Source organism: Trematomus bernacchii, unplaced genomic scaffold (assembly GCF_902827165.1).
Source record: "Trematomus bernacchii unplaced genomic scaffold, fTreBer1.1, whole genome shotgun sequence".
Classification (NCBI taxonomy): Eukaryota; Metazoa; Chordata; class Actinopteri; order Perciformes; family Nototheniidae; genus Trematomus; species Trematomus bernacchii.
In genome coordinates, this window is record NW_022987698.1 from 4,230,839 (window position 1) to 4,255,786 (window position 24,948).

General features: G+C 40.1%; 2 protein-coding genes across 8 annotated transcripts in view; both read left to right on the forward strand.

The window, feature by feature from the left end:
- The first annotated feature begins 10,649 nt into the window (after nt 1-10,649).
- On the forward strand, nt 10,650-12,380 carry LOC117489806 (G-protein coupled receptor 61-like). The gene has a single exon (XM_034139339.1). The coding sequence runs from the start codon at nt 10,650-10,652 to the stop codon at nt 12,051-12,053; it is 1,404 nt and encodes a 467-aa protein (XP_033995230.1). The 3' UTR covers nt 12,054-12,380.
- A 2,273-nt stretch (nt 12,381-14,653) lies between these two features.
- Nucleotides 14,654-24,948, forward strand: part of LOC117489521 (AMP deaminase 2-like) — a 30,367-nt gene continuing 20,072 nt past the window's right edge. For 2 of the 7 annotated variants that reach the window (XM_034138848.1, XM_034138850.1), the window contains exon 1: nt 20,890-21,052. In XM_034138848.1, the coding sequence (XP_033994739.1) occupies nt 20,932-21,052 (121 nt within the window). In that variant the 5' untranslated portion in view covers nt 20,890-20,931. Of the gene's footprint in view, nt 14,681-15,406; nt 15,505-15,998; nt 16,034-16,420; nt 16,466-19,241; nt 19,300-20,622; nt 21,053-24,948 lie in introns of those variants that run through there. The other 5 variants (XM_034138849.1, XM_034138851.1, XM_034138856.1 and 2 more) reach the window with 5 other exon arrangements.

Here is a 24,948-nt window from a genome sequence, read left to right on the forward strand (position 1 = left end):
TTAGCTTACACTTTTTCTCCAAAGCGACTACAATGTGTGCATTCAACCATGAAGAATCAAACTCAAAAGCAAGAGTTCTGCAGGATGAAATGCTACCACATTAGCTTCTAAGTGCTATGTACAGAAGAGAGAGTTTTTATTTAACTCTTTCTTTATATTGTTGGCCAAGGTCTATTCGAAAAAGGTGGGTGTTCAGTCTATGACGAAAGGTGTGCACACTTTCTGCTGTCCTGATATCAATGGGAAGCTCGTTCCACCATTTTGGAGCTAGGATGGCAACCAGGAGTGTTTTTGTATCTGCCTGAGTTGGTTGTGGCAGCGATGTTAGCAGGGAAGGCAGTTTTTCATCCTTCCCTGGAAGGGAGAGCATCTCTATCTTGTCTAAATCGAGCTTTACGTGGTATGCAGACATCCACTGAGAGATCATGTCAGCCAGACAGTCAGAGATTTGCGCAGCCTGGGTTTCAGACTGGGAAAAGGATAGCATCAGTTAAGGATCATCTGCAAATCTGTGCTAGGAGAAGTTATAAGTGAGAATGACTTAACCAAGTGAATTGTGTACAGGGACAGGGACAGGGGAGGGGACCCAGGACAGGAGTTGACAAGGGTCTGACACAGACAGTCTTTAAGGTAGGATGTACGAGGGAGAGAACAGAGCAGACTCTCAGCTTTTGGAGGGTTTTAGGATCTGGTGTTTTACAGTGTCAAACGTAGGGTGACATCCGACATCAGGCAGAGAAGTAGAAATATTGGCATGCAGAACAAAAACAATACCATTACAGAAGCAACCATACAATGGTGCTGAAAACAGCAAGACAAATGCCAGAACACAAACACTATGATAGGAGTCTGAAGCTGAATAAGGTGAAATGGACGACAATACAGAGGATGACCATTCAGCCCACGTAGAGCGGGCATTGAATACCATGTTATAAATCTTATGGAACAAGGTCACCTTACAGACACACCCTCACATAAAAATTGATGGGAGTTGAAATGGTCCACAGGTCCGGTTGCTATGGGTGCCAAGGGAAGGGGCTGATGGTCGAGGAGGCAAGCGATAAGAGTATAAAATGAGTGTCATCTAATGGGTGCAGAGCGTGAACACAGGAGGGATGTTACAAAGCACTCAACAATGGCGTGCAAGACTTTGACTAAAAGGTTTAAACTGTGACAAGGAATCTTGGCAGGATGTCAATGGTGGATCGAGTCACACTGTGAGGTCACACTTACGGGACAATGTTACATAGTCCTGATAGTTTACAAAGCAGAGATTTTGAATTCAAGTTAAATTATCAAGTTCAAGTCTACAGTACATACTGTTGAATGAAATCCTGAATAGAATACAATACTATAATTGTACAAATACTATCATATTGAAAGAAACATACTTTTGTTATAGAAAATCTACTAAATTGGCTTAAAAGATGGAACATCAGCTATGCTCTGATGGAGGTGATACATGTGCAACACTTGGATAATGATAAAAGTGTGATCAATGTTTGCACAAATAAACTCTTACAGTAGAACAAATAGACTAAAAGCCTTTTCAATGTCTCTCTGGAGGATGCTTAATAGGAATCAGCTCATTGAGTGCTGTAACTTGAGAAAAATAACCTGATATTATCTTCATTCATCTTTTTGTCGGAGATCGGATGTCTTCTGGGATCCATGCTTACATCATCTCACAAATTAGTTTGCATTACATTGTGGACTTATGGGATGGAGTTATCAAACTTTTCAGTTTCAGCTTTGTTTTCAATATACTGCTTCATTGCATGTTTACATTGATGTACTGTAATGCATGCATCACATGTGCTGCCCAAATTCCAACTGTTCTAATGCTGGAGCTGCTGAGCATTATGGGAAAGTGTGAATCATGTTGCATTGTGTTGTAAATTGAACAGATGATTCATTGAGTGTTAGCTATTAAACTTGAAGCATCAAGCGCTTACTGCACTCTACAGAATCACATGTTGCCATCCTATAATAGTTTATTTGAAAACTTGAAAAAAAGATAAATCACCAAATATGGATAAAATAAACGTATTTTCCCAGACAACAAAAACCTAAATCATGATTGCAAAAATGTGGAGCTATGTTGCGGAAACTGAGCTGTGAAGGCACATCTGCAACCTCCACTTTAACATAATGTGACATGGATCTCAGTAGCAGTAATTACCCGTCATTAGCCGAGTGCTTTTAGTGTGAGGAGGACACAGTAAACAGGCAAGTAACCCACACGAAAAACGGCGCTTTATGCTGCTTCTGCTACGCTGTGATGCAAGGAATGTGGCTTTTATGGGCCGTTTTCTTTGGTCAAATTCATAAGTATGCTATACTCAGGCTCAGATCCTAAAGAAATAGACAATAAAACAGTAAATTCATCCTAATTCATATTCATCTGTGCCATACACCTCCATTGTTTCCTCAAAACTAGTACTGACTAGTCAATGATTCACATTGTGACACTGGCTGACATGTTCCAAACATTGTTCAGTTTATTTTCCCGCATGGACCCATTGTGTTTAAATCAGCTGCTGAAAATAGTCCCTAAAAAAATACACTATTTACACCAGCTTGGCTCAGTGTGAAAAACACTGCAGTTCCCATTTTGCACTTCAATATTCACAATCTTCATTGTCTCATGGCAGTTCATTTGTTCCAGAGCGGGTCATATTATTTCATCTCTCTCTGTCACAACCATCTGTTTACAAAGCTGTTTCCAGCTGATGGGCGTTTGCTTGTGAAGTATCAGATAACAGGGTTGATTTCAGCAGAGGCTTGGAAGATGGGTGTTCTCTCTGGAGATTCACAGTTCTTTTGTCAATTATAAATGAGGCAAAGCTTTGGGGCAGTGGCAGCATGTCACTGCATTATCCAGGCCCACAGTGCACCATCAGCCAAATAAGATCGGCCTCTTTTCTCAAGAAGAGCTGCTTACTGCTCACGGCTGAAAACAAATATTTTTCTAACAATGTTATTGTGACTGACAGGTCCTGATCAGAAATAATATTTTGTTCATGATATGAGCTGATGTGCCATGATGCTTTCAGACATGTCATATGTTATGGTTGTGTGGATATACAGTGGCATCAAATACAAACAATTGTTGCTTTTATTAAATTCATTGTAAATATTGAATTTAGGCTGAGATGTACCTTTCTCCTTCAATGTACTTCCCAAATTCGTTATCAATAACTAAATAGTAAAATTATACAATTGTGTGTCTTCATTTTCAAATAATAGCTAATCCTGTTTTTTGTACTTTTTAGAGCATACTGACATATTAACATTTATTTTTTACAATGAAGCGAAAACAAAAATCCTATTAGAGCTCACAGAGTGCATGTCTGCGACAAAAGAACAGGACAGGATTCATAATAATTATATTCATGTGTCAGAATTCTTCTACTCAAATGTATTCAAAGCCTTTGAGTTTACTCTGTTCTTGTTCCTGCTTTAACAAAGCAGGAACAAGACCAGAGGACAATTAGGTCCTGTATAGTCCTGTGAACACAACACCAGAATACCATTTTTTATATATATATATATATATACACACACACACATATCAAAATCTTTGTGTTGCTTTCAACTAATGCCATACCACAACAGTCCTTGGATGTTTTACTATAACCTCTGCTGTGTGCAGGCAGCTTTTGCACCAGACTCACAACATAGTGGACACACTGCCACCATCTGCTGACATGTGTAGGGAACTGTTCAAGAGGCAGGTTTACCGAGTTATCTGCATAACTTTGCTGAGTAAAATCCAAAACCCCACTGAATCTTAAACATGGCTGTTACGTCCCCACTAAGGTCAAGGGGACCTGGAGACAATAACACGCAACAACCAATAAAAATGAGGGACTCGGTGTAAAGGTCGACAAAAAGGTTTATTCCTTGTATACCTAGAACTGAACATAAATACTCTTTGTGTGAGGAGGAGGAGGAGACAAAGGAGATTGTGCCAAACAAAAGAAATAAGCTTAACAAAACCAGGCCTATCTCTACATCTATCCTCTGAAACCAAAACTCAAACAAAAACCCTCACTAACTAAACTACTCAGAACTGGACAAAACAGAATACAGGGGTGGCAACAATACGCTAACCTAGTGTGTCTAAACATTAGTTACCTACGTGATGAGAAATGTACAGGGTACCCCAGACTTACCTAACTCCTCCACCTCTCAACACACACACATTCACAAAGGTCAGAACAAAACAAGTAGAATGAGTTTCTAAACACTGCAGTCAAATTCAGGCTCCTCCATCAGCAACAGGCCCAGAGTGAGAGAGCGGGAGAAGACTTCCTGGGTGCCTCATTTATGGTCGGCCCTGGCTGCTGATAGGCCAGCTGAGGGTGAGAGGATCAAATCAGCCGTCAGACTCGATCAGGTGCACAGGCAGGTACTGATCAGCTGCTGATTAGCTGTTGAGAAGACAGGGAGAAGAGAGAAAAACAGGAGGGAAGGAGAACCACACAAGTACAGCCTGCCTGGCACGTAACAATGGCAGTAATTATTACTGTCATGTTTAAGATATCGTATCATATAATAGGATACGATAATACTTTAATGGTCAGATCAAGACTGAAATTTGACTTGCATCACAGCAGCTCCTCCATGTGTAACATCAACATAGATACATATAAAGACACAATACATGAAAAACAAATGACAAACATTTAACATAACAGCACAATCACTGAGAGAAAACATGCTCAAAGAGCCTTTAGCGTGCATTTGCTCTGTATTTACTGTGAGGATTGACTGATGCACAAAGGATGCTTCAGGCTGACTTTATTGTATCGCGGGACCCTGTATCTCCGATTAGAAGGTACTTTAGCAGTTCATATTCGTTGTTCAGAACATGGTTTGGGTCCGAGATGATGTTGTTGGACAGCCTTCTAGTAATATAATAGATCTGTTTTCCAGATCATTCAGTCACAGTACTTCTAGAGCCAGGCGTCATGCTGTGATGATTGACATACTAAGACACAAATATGAGAGCTATTTAAAAACACACATTTTGTCAGACTTGAATTCTCCCTACCAGTTTTAATTGCTAAAGATGTCTCATGCAGCAAAGGTGCGAAATCAATGGGGTGGATTAAACTGTCTCAGACTGACTGACTAATGAGTGGCACCACTCATCTCTTTACCCTTTACTTCCAGCAACATCAATCCAGCACAATATATTGAAAATATGTGGAAGATACCTTTCAGGATATATTCAAGACATTTATAGAGAATCTGTAGAGCCCGCTAGAACAACCTCTTTTTGCTTTAGCTTTGATGTTATTAAACACAGATGTTATGTTCTCTCATGCCTCGGTACATCCTGGCTTAATGTGGATTTGAATTTGAGTTGATTGTTTGTGTAGGTTGCTGTAATTATGTTTTGGTAAAACTGATGTTGTGATTTTATTCCTGAGTGCGGCTGATATTTGCGCTTCCATATCTATGGGTAGTTATTATTGGCAGTATAGGGCTCTCTGGGGTTATTGCAGCGTCCTTTGCTATTTCTGAGAGCGTATGTGGAGTCTATTTTCACGGTTGCCATGGAAACCATTGTATTTGTGGTTGCAGTGATTGGTGCCCGCCCGGCCGAGAAAGACTCTGCTATTTTTGTCATGAGTCAACACCTGATACACACACATTTAAACACACACACCCATTTAAACACACCCATTTAAACACACACACACACACACAAACACACACACACACACACACACACACACACACTCACACACACACACACACACACACACACACACACACACACACACACACACACACACACACACACACACACACACACTTGTATTGTTGTTTTAGTGATATATGCTCTTTGAGCATGTGTTTGTTTCACATCTCTCCTCAGTGTTGCCAGACATCTTGATACATCTTCACCATGACAGCAATAGTAATCGCTGTCTATCAAATCTCTGCACACAACTGAAACGTGTTTCATGTGTCCTGCTGTCCAGGCATGTTTGAAGCAGTGTGAGGAAGAGACGTAAGCTTCTAATCAGTCAAGTTTTCTAAGAGCTCATAGGTTACAAAAGGCTTGACATTTTAAATAGTGTGATGTGATATTTCTGTCTATTTCTGTGATGTATGGATGGATGATATTTGAGAGTCTATGATAGAGACAAAAAAGCAATTTATACATATTCTGAAAAAATTGTGAAGAGAAGCAAAGTCATAAGTATGATGGTTGCAATCAACATCATAATTCCAATACAATTATAGACTAATCTAAAGATTTCTTGTTCAATTAATCATTCAGCTATTCATAGTGAAAAACGCCAGGTAATTTCCCCAGGCTGACTGCTGAATAGGATTTTCCTCTTTTACTTACCGTGGAACAAGATCATTTTGTGTTACATGCATCTATTATCAATTTTGCTCCAATATGTAGTGTTGTGTTTAAATAAAACTTAAACACCACTGTTTTTATATACTCTAGTTTGCAATACAAGTAACATGTGCGTTTCACCATTGTTCATAGTCAATGATCCTGATGCAATAAGTTCACTGATTTGTGGATGAAAAGCAACAAAGTGTATACTATTGAAACCATTAGACCAGAGTCTCACTTATCCAGTGGCGTTTATATAATGACTCCGTTAGAGAACTGCGTTAATCAAATTAATCCTGAGAGATTGTGCAAATTAAACCATGTTTTTAATGGTGAAATGTGATTTCCATGAAATGCAAATGTTATGTGTGTTATCATTAACCATACAAATGCAAATGAAAAACACCTGGACTTAGAAGCTCCATGCTTGCGCCTTCAGAAGACTAGCCTTACCCATAATAGGCCAGATTTCATTGTCCTCCGCTGACAGAGCAATGAGATGGACTGTATATGAAAAAGATCACCGTGGCAACAAGAGCCCCAGTTTGAGAAGATGGGATGGTGCAGGCTGAGGCCTAATCAATGCCTCCCTGTGTCACTAAACCCGGCACTCAAATACACAAAATCACTGCCTGAATCATTACTGACAGACACAAATAAATACATTGGGTGAGAAGCAAGAAATACAGGATTACATATGAGGGCTAGCTATCAAGCATTGTGCACATATTTATGAGTAAAGTCAGTTGGTGGTTGGTTATGCATTTACCCTCTGCGATATATAAAACAAGAATACAAATACACATAATCATTCATTTCTTGGTTGAACACTTCTCTTTCTAGATTCCTGGTTTTATTATATTTAACATGCATATTTTTACCCCCATCAAATATCCTCTGTAGAGTGATAGGCTTATCTCCGTATTGTTAGATTGTTTCCGATTCCGGTGTACTTAGGGTCAGCAGCTGTGTTTAAAGCTAGAGGTAAAATTCGCAAGCTACCATGCTAACTGCCTGGTAACAGCTCTGGAAGTGTCTCATCAGCATGCTAACCCGCTAACCTGCTAACATTAACATCTATAGTAAGCTTGCTGGCATAACAATTGTACTGTATGCTTATGCTGTATGATGATGTGAAGGTTTGGTTTGTAACATGTATAGGCCTACAGTTGGCATGGAGGCATTCTTGCATGCGGATAGGGAATTGAGTGATACAGTCAGCATTGTGTGTCTGACTATGACATACTAGATTTACTATACAGCTAAAGCTAGCAAGAATTTGGTCTTTGTTTCAAAAGGTTTCCAGCGTCGTACGGATTGTAAATGTTAAAGGGGATATATATCATGCTCATTTGAAGTTCATAATTGAAATTTGGGTTTTTACAAGAACATGTTATTTGCTTTAAAAAAAAGTTGTAGAAGTTTTTTCTTAAATTGTCAGTATGAATATAACTGTATCCACCGCCCAACGTTTGAAATGCTCCGTTTGGGCGGCTGTCTCTTTGAGCCTCCCTAAGAAGAATTTCACTCTACTGATAGGCTTGCCAGAAAAAATGCAAAGACAGTTCTCAAGCTGTTGGTGTTGAGAGTAAGGCGGGGGCAGTTTTTTCTAATGAGCCTGAACGTGACAGGAAAGGGAGACACATTTAAATGTCTTGTTGAATCCAAGAGGCAACTTAGGGGCTGAACAGGGAATCGGAAATGCCAAACCCTACAGCTCTTTGAATGGCCACTTGAGGCTGTCTCCAAAAGAGAGCCATAAAATGCCCAACTTGACAACAGAAATAATTTTTTTTACAACCTGTTACATTGAGTTTTTCATAACATGTCCACTTTAACTATCATACCGAAATCCTCGTTAGTTTAGAAAAATTATCGTACGCATGATTAAACCACAAGAACAAATAGCCGCACATTTGTACAAAACAAGTTGTTGAAATTATTTTTTAAATGCCCTGTTTTTTCTTAATGAAGCTGACAAAACCAATAACATGCTTGACAGTCATGATCACCACCATCATAGCCACACCAAGAATGATTGGCTAAAAAGCATTCACGTGAGAAGAGATATGTAAACAACGATGTAGGATCCATATTTTGATGAATGTCAAAACGAAATGGCATAGTTGAGAGATAAAATGTAACACATATATTCATATAGTTTTTTAGATATGTTAGACTTAGCTTTCAATGCTAATACATACAGAAACAAAAACTACAGCAACAACATGACATTTCCCTAACATCATATTTAGTTCTTAATCTCTGAATCATTTTAAAATTGCGGTGAGGACACTAGGACCATGTGGAAACGGCAGCTCTGGTCCTGTTTATTGCTGCCTCCTGCTCCATCTCTGCAGTCACTGTGTGTGAGTGGAGGGGGGAAGCAGAGAGTGAGCTGGCGTCTTTGCATGCATTTACATCAGCATCGTTTTAGAAAAACCTCTGCTGCCACAGCTCAAGGCACCCAGGGAGGAGGATGCATGAGACAGATCAAGGGATGGGAAGAGAAGCAGGCTGCTATGGAGGGAACTGCCTCAACAGCATTCACAAGGTGCAGTGATTGATGTCCACTGTGCACCTCAGCAGTGGGAGCTACACCAGGTTTTCATCCTCAGAGACCAAAAGCAGCAGACAGATGCATCAGGAAATACTCTGATTCAGGTACATGATGCTCTCTCTCTGTTTCCTCCCCTCACGCTCCCTGATTCTCACATTTTCTTGCTTGCTCTCCCCCTCTTCTTCTTATCTGCCTATTACATATTGCTGAGTGCAATGATAAATGTAATTTGTGATATGAAAATATATAGAATGTGGGCCTTGCTTTATACAGTGGGTGTAATGCATTAATGATTAATATATAAATGTGTAGGCGGTAAGACATGACTAAACCAGGCAGGAGGGTTAAACTGAATTGGGAGTACCCCTATGTGTGATTTAGACATTTTGCTCACTGAGGGCAATCGTTAATAGGTGATGAACGGGTTCAGAGCTACATTTCTTGCCTTTTTCGTACTGTGATCAGAGCAGATAAAAGGCAGAACATCCCAGGCTTTTGTTACATCTGTGACAGAGAGCATTCATATCAGTAAGCCACTGGATTTCCTTGATCTGACACATACTTACAGCAGCAACCAATGTCTGTTTGTTGTCTGTAATAGCCAGGCATAGTTAATATGCAGACAGCCTCTGCAACCTATGAATACCCACAAGTTTTTGAATTGAAAAACGACTTGGTGGCCAGGCGTTCTTTAGTGTGAGACATGCTATTGTAGTGCATGTACACAAGCAGAATGATTGAATCTCTAACCATAAGGGACATTAATATGTGAAGTATTTTTAGCTATGCACAATCATTTTAGACCTTGGGTATACATTTTCAACAACAGCTCTCAAAGCAGTCATATGTATGATGGAATAGGGCAGTGTTGTTAGGACTGGGGATTTAGCATGCATTTGTGCATTGTAAGGATGAGTGCTTGAAAAGTATTGATCACCTGCAGCCCTTCAGCAAAGGAGCCGACTGGATTTATCTTTGTCCTTTTTATTGTAATATTAACAGGAAGGTAAAGAAGGTTGTCAAAAATACTTTATATTTGTTTTTCCTGGAGGATCAGAGTCACTCAATTGTTTTAGACATGTGATTTTGCTGCAAATGTATAAACATTAATCTTATGTGGCTTAACTATTTTGTGTGATGATTTATGATAGTTTGAATAATTTAACTCCTTCAGTTTTTTTCTAAAAGGGCACCAAGTGTCCCTACATTGAATAATGCAAAGGCTACTTAATTGAGTTAATTGGTTTAAGGGCGGACTTTGGATTACCTTATCAGTAAGATTGCCTTAACAGAGATTTGAGAAGCTAAAGAGGATTTTATCATGTGAGTGTATTAATCCTAATGGTAGCTGCAGCACAAGTGAAACTCAGCACGAGCTACTGATTGGAAGGATTAGTTCATATAACCCAGAAGTGCATAAGGGGTTGCTCATTATAGGAATATATATGCAAACTCCAGTGAACACGCACTAATTTCCGTTATTTTCTCTCTCTCTTGTTTTTAGGAGGGGTTGTCACTGAGGGCAGACATGAAAACGTATTAAGGAATCATACAACCTGACCCGACCTCCTGAAGATCACAGCATCCTACTCTGGGCAAGAAGGCAGCTTTCGACCTGATTTTCAAGCCGCTGTTCTCTGGCCGTACTTCCTGGCTGTGAAGGATGGGTGATGGGCCTGTAACTGCTCCTGCCTGCCTGCCTCATCCCACCCTTCAATGGAGCCGACGTGGAACTCCTCCCACGCACCTCCACAGTTCACGTCCAACATGTCTGCCTCCTATCTGCCTGAGGGCTGGGCTCTGTCCCAGTCGCTAGCCCTGCTGGCCATGCTGCTCATGGATCTGCTGGCTGTGGTGGGTAACGTGGCTGTCATGGCGGTCATTGCTAAGGCCCCGCAGCTCCACAAGTTTGCCTTCGTCTTCCACCTGTGCGTGGTGGACCTGCTTGCAGCCCTGGTGCTGATGCCCCTTGGCATGCTCTCAAGCCGAGCCTTCTTTGGAGAGGCCCTGTGCCGGAGCTACCTCTTTCTCAGTGTGTGCCTGGTTAGTGCTGCCATCCTCTCCATATCCGTCATCAATGTGGAGCGTTATTACTACATCATACACCCCATGCGCTATGAAGTGAAGATGACTATTGGCTTAGTGGCGTCAGTGCTGGTGGGGATTTGGGTCAAAGCCCTGGCCATGTCTGCTCTGCCGCTGCTCGCCTGGTTCCTGCAAGGTGGGAGAACTCCTCTGCTGGAGAGTAGTGGGGTTGGGGGAGGAGGAGGTGGGGCAGTTCCATCTCCTCCTGCTCAGGGTCACAGGCGCTGCTCACTACATTGGACAGGGGGAGGGTCGAACCGCTTGGCCTTCATGGCCCTGTTTACTCTGGTGTATTTCCTGTGTCCACTAGTGGTTATTCTTGTTGTGTACTGCAATATGTTCAAAGTGGCTCGGGTAGCGGCCATGCACCATGGGCCTCTTCCCACCTGGATGGACACGCCTCGTCGCCAGCGCTCAGAATCACTCAGCAGCCGATCCACAATGGTTACCAGCTCTGGGACAGGCACGGGGACAGATAGAGCCACTCCGCAACGTCCCTTTGGGGGAGGAAAGGCTGCAGCAGTGTTGGCAGCAGTGGGTGGGCAATTCCTTTGTTGCTGGCTGCCCTACTTTACTTTCCACCTGTATTCAGCAGTGGCTGCCAGCCCTCCAGCCACACTAGCCTCTCTGGAGGAGGTGGTCACCTGGATTGGCTACTTCTGCTTCACCTCCAATCCCTTCTTCTATGGCTGTCTCAACAGACAGATCAGGGAAGAGCTGGGAAAGCATCTGCCTTGTCTGTTCCGTCGAGCAGGGGCAGACATAGAGGACAGACTGCCCAGCAGGGAAGGATCCATAGAGGAGAATTTCCTTCAATTTCTTCAGGGCACCGGCTGCAACTTGGATCCACAAAACTCTCACAGCACCTCCAGCCCCAAAGGGGAGGCCTGCTGCCCCGCGGCTGAGGCCCAGCCCCCGGAGCCAGCACGGCCCATACCCATAGATTTCCGTATCCCGGGACAAATTGCAGAGGAGACTTCAGAGTTTATAGAGACTGAACAGGCGATAAACAACCACATATATACAGACAATTGAGTTTTTAATGTCTTGTTGATCATTCAGATATGAACTTTTTCAGGAGTTACATTTGAGTGAAAAAGTAAGAGACTCTACTGCAAGCTGTCAAACAGGTAACTCAGTTCACTTAAATGACTTTAAATTGTATCTTTGAAACACTTGGCCTCATCACATTTTTAAACGGTCACAATAAAATGAAGTTGTTTGAGAAGCATTTCAAACTGTTGTTTGTGAACAGGGAAATGACAAAAATGGCCTTCCACACAAACTAAGCTCTGTACAGTAAATTACTTTCATGAATACTAATTTGTGAAAGCCTTTTTTGACAATAATTATATGTTTTGTTTTATGAAAGTATCTAAATTGTCTTCAGAGTTAAATGTTTTCAGAATGGCCCTTTTGATTTTAAGTTAGGGAACACCTACTGAAATTCATTGGCTTACACTCAATCAACTAATTTGCTTTTGTGCGGTGAAGCTCTGCTGTTCGACGAATTGCCTTTAGTATTCAGGAAATAAGATGAATGGCTCCACACAAACTGATTCTGTATTTGTACCTGCCAAATCAATCATTTTTGAGTCTTTGGTAGGTTGATTACTGTTGAGTAAGTAATGTCGAAGAAGCTAGCAATAAAATGCACACATTTAAAAGTATTCTGGGGATTAATTGAAGGGAAGGCACGGTTTTCCCTTGTGATTCGTAGCTGTGCTTTCATCAATGATAATGCCTCTCTTAACCCTTATGCCAATCTGATTATATGGGAGCGTCCATATTGTGGCCTCATGGAATTGCTACAAGTTGTTTACAGATCACCATCAATTTTGTTCTCCTTTCTTAGGTGCTTGACCGAACACATCTTTTTTTTAATATACTAAAAAGACGATTTATTGCAACTTAGTTTAGGATGCAGGTTGACTTCATAACTCATCTTGAGTGTCACGTAGCTTTATGCCATGTGATGTATTTCCAGTTGATTTTGATTTAGCTCCTAAAAATCAGTATTCTCTTGATGCACTGCATTACGCTCAAATTTGATTCTATTTCTTACATTTGTTAAATGTAGGCTACTAAATGGTATGTTCTGTTTAATAAACATGTATAAGTTTGGGTTGTGTGTTTAACTGAGCATGCCCATGTTTACTTTAATTAGTGAGTGTTAGTATTTGTTATGGATTTCGTTACAAGGAGGCTAATTTACTTTTACACGTATGCAGTTTTGACCTTTATTTGTTAGTTTTTCATCTGTGTAAAAATGTTTTATCCCAGAAGGAGAAATACATATAGATTTTGTTTGCTGATCAGGGCTTTTACAGTACCTCAAATGCAGGAAAACTCAACATTATTTTAAAGTCTTGCGCAGTTCCATGTCAAGTATGACTCTTGAACACTTTGTTATAATGTTGCAAGGATGTTAAAGCAGGTGTTATGTGCTCCTGAAATGAGGCTCATACTTTTTAGGATGCGATGAAATGGTATTGTTTAGCAAACTGTTAGGGATAGATATGATAAACTATATGAGGAAATGTTGAGTGAAATGACTTTCTTATGTAATGTGGATACAGGGTTTTTTAGATCTTATTTTGAGTTACAATACCAATCCAAAATCAAAAGCTTGTTCAGCTTGATATCCTCTTTTCATCACGTCTAAATATCCCAAACTGTGAATGATGTTCAATGTTTGTGTTAGGGTTTTCACTTTTTCAGAGATTGTTTTTTATGCTGTGATAAAAAAGAAAATAATTAATTCCACTGTACTACAATGATATGATTGTGTTTTAGAAGAAGACATGGCTAAAACGTGAGTGAGAGATGCTGTTGTAATAAAGAGTTTCTATGTTTGTTAAACATTTTGGTTGCATTTTCATAATTTTAACAAAGTTATGGGGCTGCTACTGCCACAAATTAATTGAAGGGATTGCAAATACAGATGGCTTAATTTGCTCAACATCTCAGTGTGTGTGGCTTGATCTCTCTGCTTTGCTTTGATATTCCATTGCAAAGAGTGTGGTGGGAGGATACGACACTTTCAAACACTTTGACCTTAAGGTAACATTTAAACTTCAAAAGGCCAAAGCCAGGAGTATGACCTTAATCAGAGAGAAAAGATGGATACAGTAGATAGATAGAACAATAGATAGAGATAGAACAATAGAACAATAGAACAATAGAACAATAGATCGATAGATAGATAGATAGATAGATAGATAGATAGATAGATAGATAGATAGATAGATAGATAGACAGACAGACAGATAGATAGATAGATAGATAGATAGATAGATAGATAGATAGATAGATAGATAGATAGATAGATAGATAGATAGATAGATAGATAGATAGATTAAAAAAAACTCAGTTTAATGCTGTATTCCTGTTGGAAGATGCTGGTGCACGACAGGCCTCACACCTCAACGATGGACCTCAGTCAAACCGCCCCCAGCTTCGCCAGGCTCTGCCATCCCCATGGCAATTATTACCTAGTGACATTTCTCAGTGCTGTGGTGGGCGGGAGGAGGAGCATGCTCTGTTGGGATCCAACAAGACGCCCTTATCTGAGACTTCTTAAAATATATTCTCTAGACTTAATCAAAGCTGACATTATTCTGTTGTTGTTATTTTTTTCCCACAATCTCTGGATTGCTTGTGTGAGTATCTCTGTTAACTGAGACAACTGTACGCTCTATTCTGCTGTTTATAATGACCTTTGATTATTTATTATTGGTAATCTTGGAGTCCTTTGCATTAATGACTTTAGTTGTTACATTTACATTTTAAGACTCTTAACTTCTTTTATAATATATATATTTTATTTGCAAAAGAAACAACATAGAGATAAGCTTTTTTTCGACCTGTTACATAACCTGGTAATAGGGATCTAAGAAATGCAATGCACAACTTAACTATGGTTGAAAATGGGATACTCAGTTGGGTCTTGAGATTAAAACTAACTGTAAAGAGCAAAACACATAGGTTATAGAAGGAGAAGTTGCAAACCAAAAATATAAGAATTTCAGGACAATAGGTTTAACAGGGGTTGCTCTTTTTGCCGAAGAAAAAAGATTGCCGAAGAAAAAAGAGAGTCAAGTATCAGGAAGTACGCACTGACTCAGAGTGTATGAAAGAGGGCAAAGGGCATAGCTAGAGACAAATATTAAACCAAGGCGTAAACATATGCATGTAGATTATTGAGTTACTGTAATTATAAAAGGGCTGAATGGCTTTATAGCCCTAGCTTAATTTGCCATTGTGGCTGGTGTAATCCCATAGAAAGTTGGTCTCTATTTTCAGTTGTAGCTACTTGTGACAGACCTTGCGCTGTAAAGGCAAATTATTGTCACTGTCACTGAATTTACCCAATATGTTGACTCCAGATTTTTCCTGTCACTACCTATCACAAAGAAGTAAAAGGAGATGGACAAGAGTGACCCTCGATTCTTTGGCAGAAAAAAACCTGGAAAGGACATGGACAGTGAGTTTTTTTTAACTATCCAGGCCCATGCAAACATTTCACAAAAGTAAATGTGTATGAGGGACATGTTTCTGGTACATAAGTGACACACACGGTTAAATCAAATCTTGGACTTCAGTCTTGAAAGCCCTGAGTCAGCAAACACTGTTCCCATTTTTTTTAAATTTCTGCCTGGCTGTTGGTTAAATGTCATAACAGCAACTTAAGTAAACAATGCATTTTACAGCTAATATCATTATTAAAACTGGTGTATTAAGGGGAAAGAGGCCGACAGTACAAGTGGGATGTGGCCATTGGTCATACATGAGTTTACTTTACCTATACTTTTAAGCTTCTCAACTACATTCAGGGGAAATATTTTAAGTTTTACAAACCTTAACAAAACACTTGTGTGTGTTCCTGAGTGTTTAAGGAGACCTTTGAACCGCGCCTGTCACAATGGGTGGTGTCTCCTTTAAAACGTTTTTTGAGGAAACAGAAGGGATTTACGTCAAAACAAAAACACGCACATAACGTTACTCGAGCACGGGTAAAGTTCGATTCTTGCTAATTAATAGTTTGCTAGCCTGAATTGTTATGTTTTAATATATTTTATTTGGATTTTTTTTACTTGTCGTCGGCTTTTCACTAAGTAACGTAAACTAACCGACGAAACACTAACGTTAGCCTGGTTGTTTATTAACGGCTAGGAATAACACGTTAAGTGAAGGTCGTGTTAAATCGTGTGATCGTGTGAGGTAACAAAAAGTTCATTTAAAACGTAATATTAGCCACGTAAAGGTGTTTAGAAACCATAACGGAAAGTTGTTTATATCTAAGAGATGACCGTCCAGGTCTCTGATGATAGTTTATCAGTTTGCTAGCTATCTGTTGTGAGTGTATCTTGCTAAGGTCTGCTGCTTTGTGTTTTCTGCAGGCGGACTACAGGCTGTTCGCAGCTTGTACTCAACCATGTCAGGTGGTAAGTCAACCAGCAATGACACAGTGCAAACATCTTTCATTTATTACAAGCACTTAGTCAGTTGTGCAAAGTAACTAAGTAGATTTACTCAAGTACTGGACTTAAGTACCATTTTGAGAGACTTGTACTTGAGTATTTGCATTTTTTGCTACTTTGTACTTCTACTCCCCTTCAATTCAGAGGTAAATCGTGTACTTTTACTCCACAAAATCTATTTAATACCATGGTTACTTTGCAGATTTTGAATAATGATGTGAAATATAATCAACACCTTAAATAAGACTTTAGTTACACCTGGAGTAATATTCACAGGCTACCCTGCATTATACACAGTTATTGAAACATGCTCCACCTTTACCAGTTTTGACAACACTTTAATGCATCAATAATTATAATCAAAACATATAATATATATTATTCTGAAATGGACCAATGTGCAGAATGACCACTTTTACTTTTGGTACTTTACATATATTTGGATCCTAATACTTTTGTACTTTTACTTGAGTAACATTGTGATTGCAGCACTTTTACTTGTAACAGAGTATTCCTACACTCTGGTACTCCTGCTTTTACTTAAGTACAATATCTGACTACTTCTTCACCTCTGCACTAAATTATGTTTATAATATACTGATTGTTAATTTAAGACACGGGACGTTTAGCTTAAAAGATCTAAAGCGAACTGCGTAACTCCATGTTGAACATATAACCTCTTTATAACAGCTGAAATATCTGACTCTATGCACTTTAAGTCTTTATTGGCCTTGATACAATCAAAGGAGATTGTACATCTTCTGAAAAACCAGTGGTTACTTTGGATATATATATATAATATATATAACAGTTTTTAGTTAAAGTATTAAACTTTGTAGATTAGTGCTATCTAAAGACAAAAAAAACCGAACATACAAAAAACGAATTTCTCCGAATCAGTTTAGTTTTTGCAGATGGTCACAATCAGTTGTGTTTGGCAGTAGCCCTCTACTTGCTCTAATTAAAGGAAATAATACTTTGTTCGGTTGGGTTTAATTGGGTTTCACATTCCACATTTTCTATAAAAAGCTTAAAGGGCCCATGTCATGGCCATTTCCACTGATCATAATTCCATTGTTGAGGTATACTAGAATAGATTTATACTGTGCAATTTTCCAAACTCACATTGGTTTCTCATACAGCATCTCTGTAAACTACGTGTATTCACTGAATTTCACTCTCTGCCTTTAACGGCTCGTTGTAACTCCAATAGCTCCAGCCCCCACCCTCCCTGTGAGCACAGTGTGCTCTGATTGGTCGGGACGTTGTGAAACGCGCTGAGCTCCGTGGAGGTGTTGTTTTCTTGTTAGCGATACACAGCCAAACACAGCCAAACTCATCCTGAGCACACAGAAACTCACATCCGAAGTAAAAACAATAAGTGTGGCTTGATATTGAGTAAGAAAAAGGTTGATAAACGCTGTGAGAATGGGTCTGCAGAGAGAATTTCGCCGCAATCCCAACTGTCTGTTATCAGCCTGCAGCCAGGGAGGAGAAATCAGCTGAGCTGCCTGCTCCCTGCACACAGATGTGTGTGTGAGGAAGTCCGTGGATTGGTCAATTTGGACCAATCAGCGGGGGCTTAACGTAACGGCTCCGCGGACGTAACGTAACGGCTCACGGATTGGTCCATTTCGTTCCGGGTACGGCATGACATCATGCCATACCCGGAACGAAATGGAAGAATCAAATGGACAATGACGTATCTCCAACGAGGCGTTTTGGGGAGGTATTTTCTGTGTTAGAGTTTTACTTGCTACAGGGTGTACTTTGAGGGTTTGTGACTCTGCACACCATTTACATGCATAAAAACCTTCATAACACACAACAGGGTTCTTACGGTCATTAAAAACCTGGAAAAGTCATGGAAATTCAAAATGCTAATTCCAGGCCCTGGAAAAGTTATGGAAAACAATATTTTTCCCAAAGTTTTGGAAAAGTCATGGAAATGTAACTAAAGTTGCATCAAATATAATTTATATTTTATCTAATCGCCGAAATAGTAATACTATAGTGATAATAAATACTGTATGGTATAGTAATGAAACGTAAATTAGCATTTAACTGACGAGGTATTTTGCTGGTGAGAGATTTTAGTTGCTTTAGCCTGTAGAAGCTAGTAAGCCTATTTGATTTGTTTTAGATAGGCACAACATGTTTCATATGCAGACCTTATTTTCCTGTTCCATGTTCAAATAAACCATTTTCAGTGGTACCGCTGAGAAAGAGTAATGTTTTTGGTCATGGAAAATTAGGTAAAGGTCATGGAAAAGTCATTGAAAATCAGTTGTGAAAAAGTGTATGAACCCTGACACAAGGGGACGGGTAATAACCGGAAAAGCATGACATGGGCCCTTTAATGGAAAGTGAGAACACTGTGTTTTTTGTTGTATGACCTCTGCAAACATCGTACTGAAATCCATGAGCTTTGCTCTGAAGGAGTGGGGGGAAAAAACCCAAGCTGCCAGTTATACCCAGTGGTCTCATTTTTAGCAAAAGGGTGTGTAGACAGACTGCTTAAGCAAACAGAAGAAGCAAAGAGAAACCAAAGGAGCAATAACAAGAGCCACCAGGCTAACATAATTCGCTGCTGCTTCTAGAGAATATCAGTCATTTGGATTCAGAAATATGTCTGACATAGCCATAGCGGTAGATTAGTTTTTAGTTTCAAGGCCTCTGTTTTCTTACTCCCTGCTGCCGCTGTACCAGATGGTGAGCGTCAGCCCTCAAAAACTGGGTCAGATTTCAGAAAAGGCTGAGACACCAAAAACAAGATCTTTATGTCAACGTGATAAAAGGTAAACCTTGACTTTTGTCAGGAACTCATCAGGAAGAAATTGTTGTCCTGCTTATTTGATAGGAAGGATGAATTTTAAGTTTTTTTATTGTTTTTTTAAACTTCAGATCATAGTTTAAACATGTTTGTGTCTTTGTTTTTAGGGTTAGGGTTAGTTCATTCAGGCTTGTAGTTTGTGAATTAGTTTTAGAGATCAGTTTGAGATTTTAGTGTTTTGGGCTTTAGACTCAGACGAAGTTGTAGTATTATATATGTGATCCACTCATTTCTTAACTTTCTAAATATGTAACCGTCCTCATAATGAAACTCAAAAGTTGTGTTCAAAGTCTTTCAAATGTAGTCCCAATGCCAGTTTTCTTTTAATCATAATCCTTCAGTTGCATCAAATAAGTTGTATTCTGAAGTGTTTGAGTATGTGAGGTCAGTTGTTGAGGAGATTAAAGGTTAAATAATTGCTTAGTAATAAAGTTGTCAGTGCTAGAAGGTTAGAAAACTGCAGGTACTGTATATTTGCTCAAACTGAAGCTGCTAGATCAACATTTGTGTGCTCAGACGAGAAAAACACATTTTTGTCTAACTGCATAAGAAGTTCATGCCACTAGGTGGTGATCTCTACTCTCTTTTTGTAGCTCTCATGCTCTGACTTATCTACCTACTGATGGCGTCCCAAAGCTCAAAATACAATACAAGGCTTATAATATATACTATAGTAAGTGTATTTTGAGCTTCAGTAACAAACAGCACATGTGATGCAATTTTGTGGAGTATGTGCAAATTGATCTTTGAGATGAAACATTCTTAATCTTCAATATTTTTGTATTTTTCAGTTTTGGTAAATTACAAAACAACAACTTTTTATGTTTTACTTGCTTAGGCTCGGCTGACTTGTGGAAGTTTGTGTGGTTCTGGTTACTAGACTTCCAAATTATAATATATTTAATGAACTTCAGTGCTTTTAAACATCAGGAACCATGAGAGGAAGTGGTGCGTACTTGTCATAGTTATTTGGTTGTCACTATTTATAATACATCATGCCAGGTGGGCCCTGCTCTGTTGGTTTAAGGCTGTCTGACTCCCCTCTGAATTTTCCATCAAAAGGAGAGTTTACTAGTCAGTTTACACACTAAGTTGTTGTGAGCTTATCTGTATTCTTGTTTGGTGACTTAACGTTAATTTAGATCCCTTTCTCTAGATATCTAGTGTATCTTATTCCTTTTTTTAGGTGAGTAAAAACACTTTTGTCCTTCCCTCACCTTGGTGCTCAGCTGGTAGGATGTTGTCAGTCTCCATGCTAGAACATGATAGCTACACACTTTGATCTGCAATGGCCTCCACTGTGGCTGTTTTTCCCAGCATTCGCTTCAGGAAGCTCATTCCCTGGTTGCTTGGGCAACCGAGGGGGATGGCCCCCAGCAGGAGCCGGGGAAGCCTTGGGCTGCGTTTCACCTCGTTGCTGTGCCGCATGCCTGCTGCCCTGCTGCTGGCGAGGAGGAGGAGGAGCCAACTTTGCAGAGGAGCTTCTCCCAGCCCACTGTGGGTCCTGCCCCCCCCCACCCTCGTTAGAGCTGCTGCTGCTCCTCTCTCCCTCTGCTGGCCACTGCACCGCTCTGACTCACTCTGCTCCAGTAGTAACATGAGCACAGGCGGCAAGATGTCATCCTCCTCCTCCTCCTCCAACAACGATGGACAAGGGAAGCCTAAACCTAAATCCCCGTTTCGCAAAAGGGGGAGTCTGCAGAGCACCACCAGCCCCGGTGAGTGTGGGGGAGAGGGGGTCCGGAGAAGGAATGAGTGAACTCCCAGATGTTACAGCAATGTCGAGTGAGAACATCACACAGATGCTTGTGCAGCGGCATTAAGGATCTATGCTGCTCACTAGGGGCAAAAAGAGAGGATCCAGATGTTGGGACCACTGCAACTCTAGTTTAGATCCCAGTTTAGTTTTGTGTCTGTTGTTGAGACATTTGGTAAATGTGTTTAAAGCTTTGACTTTGTTGTGTATTCCTGATGCATGCTGCTTTGTGTGGATCTTCAATGCAATTGTAACTAAAAAGTGGCAACTAATCTATTTTATTGATACTAATTTTGTATTCATTAGTTAATTGTTTAGTTGTTGGAAATGTTAGAAAATATGGATAAAAACACACTGCATGTCCACATAGCTTCACAGCCTGTTATTGGTGATGCATGACTCAAGGAATGCTTGGAAGCATTGATTTGATAAGGTATATTAAATTATCTATCAATAGCTATTTTGTTAATCTACCCTTCAATAGGTCAGCTGAACTTGGAACTGTTCCAAACTAAAACCATCCTGACTGCTCAGTAACAGACACTGCTGTTGATATGTTAATACATAAACATATACATTATAACACAGCTACACTTTTTGGATATGAATCTGCTTTTACTCTTTTTACTGTTACATGATGCAGGCTGATGGAAGAACACACTAGTGGGTTATAGAAAGTGTTTTCAGAGTGTTTCCCAAAGATAGCAGTTGTGTGGTGTGGCCGCCCAAAAAATGCACCCCTTATCATACTGAGTATTTCTGCCCCGGGGCTGACCAACTGAACAACAACTGGATCAAATTGAAAACATGTATTTTACTTGTTTGAATGGCAATTGATGGAGATGAACATTTTAAAGTGAATTTTGTCAGTTTATGAATGTTGAATCGATATTTGTATGATTGTATAGATGTACCGAACCTTTAATAGGCCTCTTTGCCCCCCCCCCCCTCCTTGTAGCGACAGCTGTTTATCATGTGTCTACTGGAACCTCCTTATCTCGTTAGCTTGGGTTAGAGAGCAGTGGGATCATTTTCTCTTGCAACTGCACCTCTCATTATAACCTCCTTAACGTTTTGACCAAAATCAATGTGGAGAAAAACAAACCTCATATAACATTTGTTTCTGTGACTACAGCTATAGATTACATCCTCCCTCTACATTTTAGTTAGATTCCTCCATTAGCATCCCATAGTGAACACTTAAAACACCTTGAGTGTTAATTCATATTTGTATTGCTTGCTTTAGTTACAATGACCTCTGGACTTTTTACCTTGCTTTATAAATGGCAAACTGTAAATCAGTTCTATCTCAGATGTTATTCTATGAATAAGAGATTAGTTATTGACATTTTAATTGGACTCACCACAGGCCTGTTTCTTACTGGCACATGTTAGTGTATTAATTAGTGTTATGTTGTTGTTTGTTCCAAAAGTATGTGAAGAGGCTTCATTAACTTTTAACTGCGATGGGATGCAGGCCAAATGATCAAAGCTCTGTTATTACCTTCTGAAGTTGAAGCTAAATTATATATTTGGAGAGAAACTAGAAAGTTAGACCAGCACTGTATCTATAAGGCAATTCAATGGTAATATTGATTTAATCTGAAGCCACTTCCTCAGTGCCACAGCACACATATTGAGTGTTGGGAGAGATGCCACAGCAGATCTCAAGCAGTAACTCACGTTGACAAACACTGTATTTGCAGAGGAAGCCTGTCTTTGCTGCAGTAATAAATAACTTAGAGGTCTCCATCCATGCAGTCATTTAAGTCCTCTCAATTAGCCGCTCGGCTGAGCCCTCTGCACTCCCAGTCCGTCATAGGAGCCACATGTAGGCCACCCATTACAGCACCTCCATCTGACCACTACGGTCTGTTGGCACTTTTGATGCCAAATTTCTACTGCAGAAAAATGTAGTTTAGCAGCAGCTTGAGGAGTCATGATCTGTAACCCTCCATATTTCCTCTTGTAGCAACCTCAGCAATATCTCCGCTCCACCGCATATTTGATTCCTTTGAGGTTTATTTGTATTATCTCCTGCACATTTAAAAATTGTGGGTGGAAACACTGATTGCATGGTCCCTTTTCTCAGCTGCAGGGATCTGTCTCTGCGTGAAGGCTGCTCCCTCTGGACCTTCATTGCATCACATGAAGCAGAATATTTAATGTCCTAGCTCTGCAGCTAAAGCTATATGACGTGATGTATAGAGACTATTACAATCTGCCAGAGAGGTGCAGGGAATTCCTCTCTCCAGCATGAGTCACTGCTGCGCTTTCTGTTGTGATCTGATCTCATACAGAGGCTCTGATCTCCACTAACTCACAGGCCTCTAACTTGACACTGGCCTCTGTACATTTCATCTGTAGGCTGTCTGGTCAATTGTCTCCCTGCTCTGGTTGATCATTTATCAGAAATGCGGTTGCTGTCATGTCATGTGACTATCTCTCTTGAATTCCTTTGTGTTCTGTAGTCTTGTGACTTACCTAATCATGTGGGCTCTGTCGATTACCCCTGGGGGGCTGTCCTTACCTGATCATTAGCACATCTACATGTTGTTGCTTTATTGATCTTACCCTGCTCAAACTGAAACATGTGACACATACCTGCACAGGGCCCCATAACCTTGTGGTTTTGTATTACCTACACCTGCTTAAAAGGTGGAATTGCTTTCTTCATTACAAAAGACAGAGCAAAATTGAAGTGTTGAGGAGACGTATTTGGAACAAATAGCAACTAAAGGTATGCCAACAATTAGTTTAAAAATGAAAATACCAATAATTAAATAAGTGCAATCCCAGTTGTGTTTTACAGGGTTTTTATTCTGGCAAACACCTGAATATTCAGAACATTATTTGTGAAAAGCTTTAAGCAGCATATGAAGCACAGTTTTGTACTTTTCCAGTTCACCACTAGGGAGAGTCTCTGACACAAAAGTGCTTAGTACAGTCAGACCATCATTTTCAAACAAGTGGCTGGTTGTCAGTGGCCGGGGTCTTGGGCTGCTCGGCAGTCAGATATGAGTGAGGATCAGTTAGCTCTGTGTTTGGATGGAACATTCCAGGGCTTTCTTTTGCTATGAATAGCACAGTTGCTTCCATGTAACAGAGGAAGTGTGTCAGTTCTGGAAAAGAGATTTTGTAGGACCAGGAATCAAGGCCTCGAAAGCTGTAACACCAACAGGTGGGCCTGTTGGTGGAGCGAGTAGATAACCTGCAGAGGCACAATATATATCCTTTTGAATCGTCAAAACATAAACACACATACAGACTTGCATGCTCAGAGCAGCTTGACTCGATGTCTCCCTGGGGTGATCTGCAGGCTGACAGATGATGCTTAAAACACATAGGGGGTTGTATTTCATTGCTGATGTACAATTTAAGCATGCTGCTTTGGTCTGTCTCTGCTCTCAGAGTCCACCTCATTGATCACAGATGAAACGGCATCAGCTGATGTCTGGTCCCTGGCTGGCTTTTATTGTCCTGTAACCTCATGAGTCCATATAGAGCTCGCCCACCACTGCCCTGGTCACTTAATAATCTTCGCTAATGTAGTGTGACAAGATGAAAACACATATATAGTTTCTCAGCACACACTCATCAAAGTCAACTGATCATTAGTGACCTCTTGAGAGAAAATCACACATTCTCTGTGAGTGGGATATTAAGTAATACATTATATAATTTGTCTTATGTAGCCATAGGTTCAGTCAGACAGTTTATCACCTGCCTTAATAAACATTGTTAATCTGATATTTATTGTTTGACATCAGGGGATATCAAATAGCAAATTCTTCCTTTCACTGTGTTTGCATTTTTGCATCCAGTGTAAAAACATTTGGCCAACTTTTTACCTTTGCA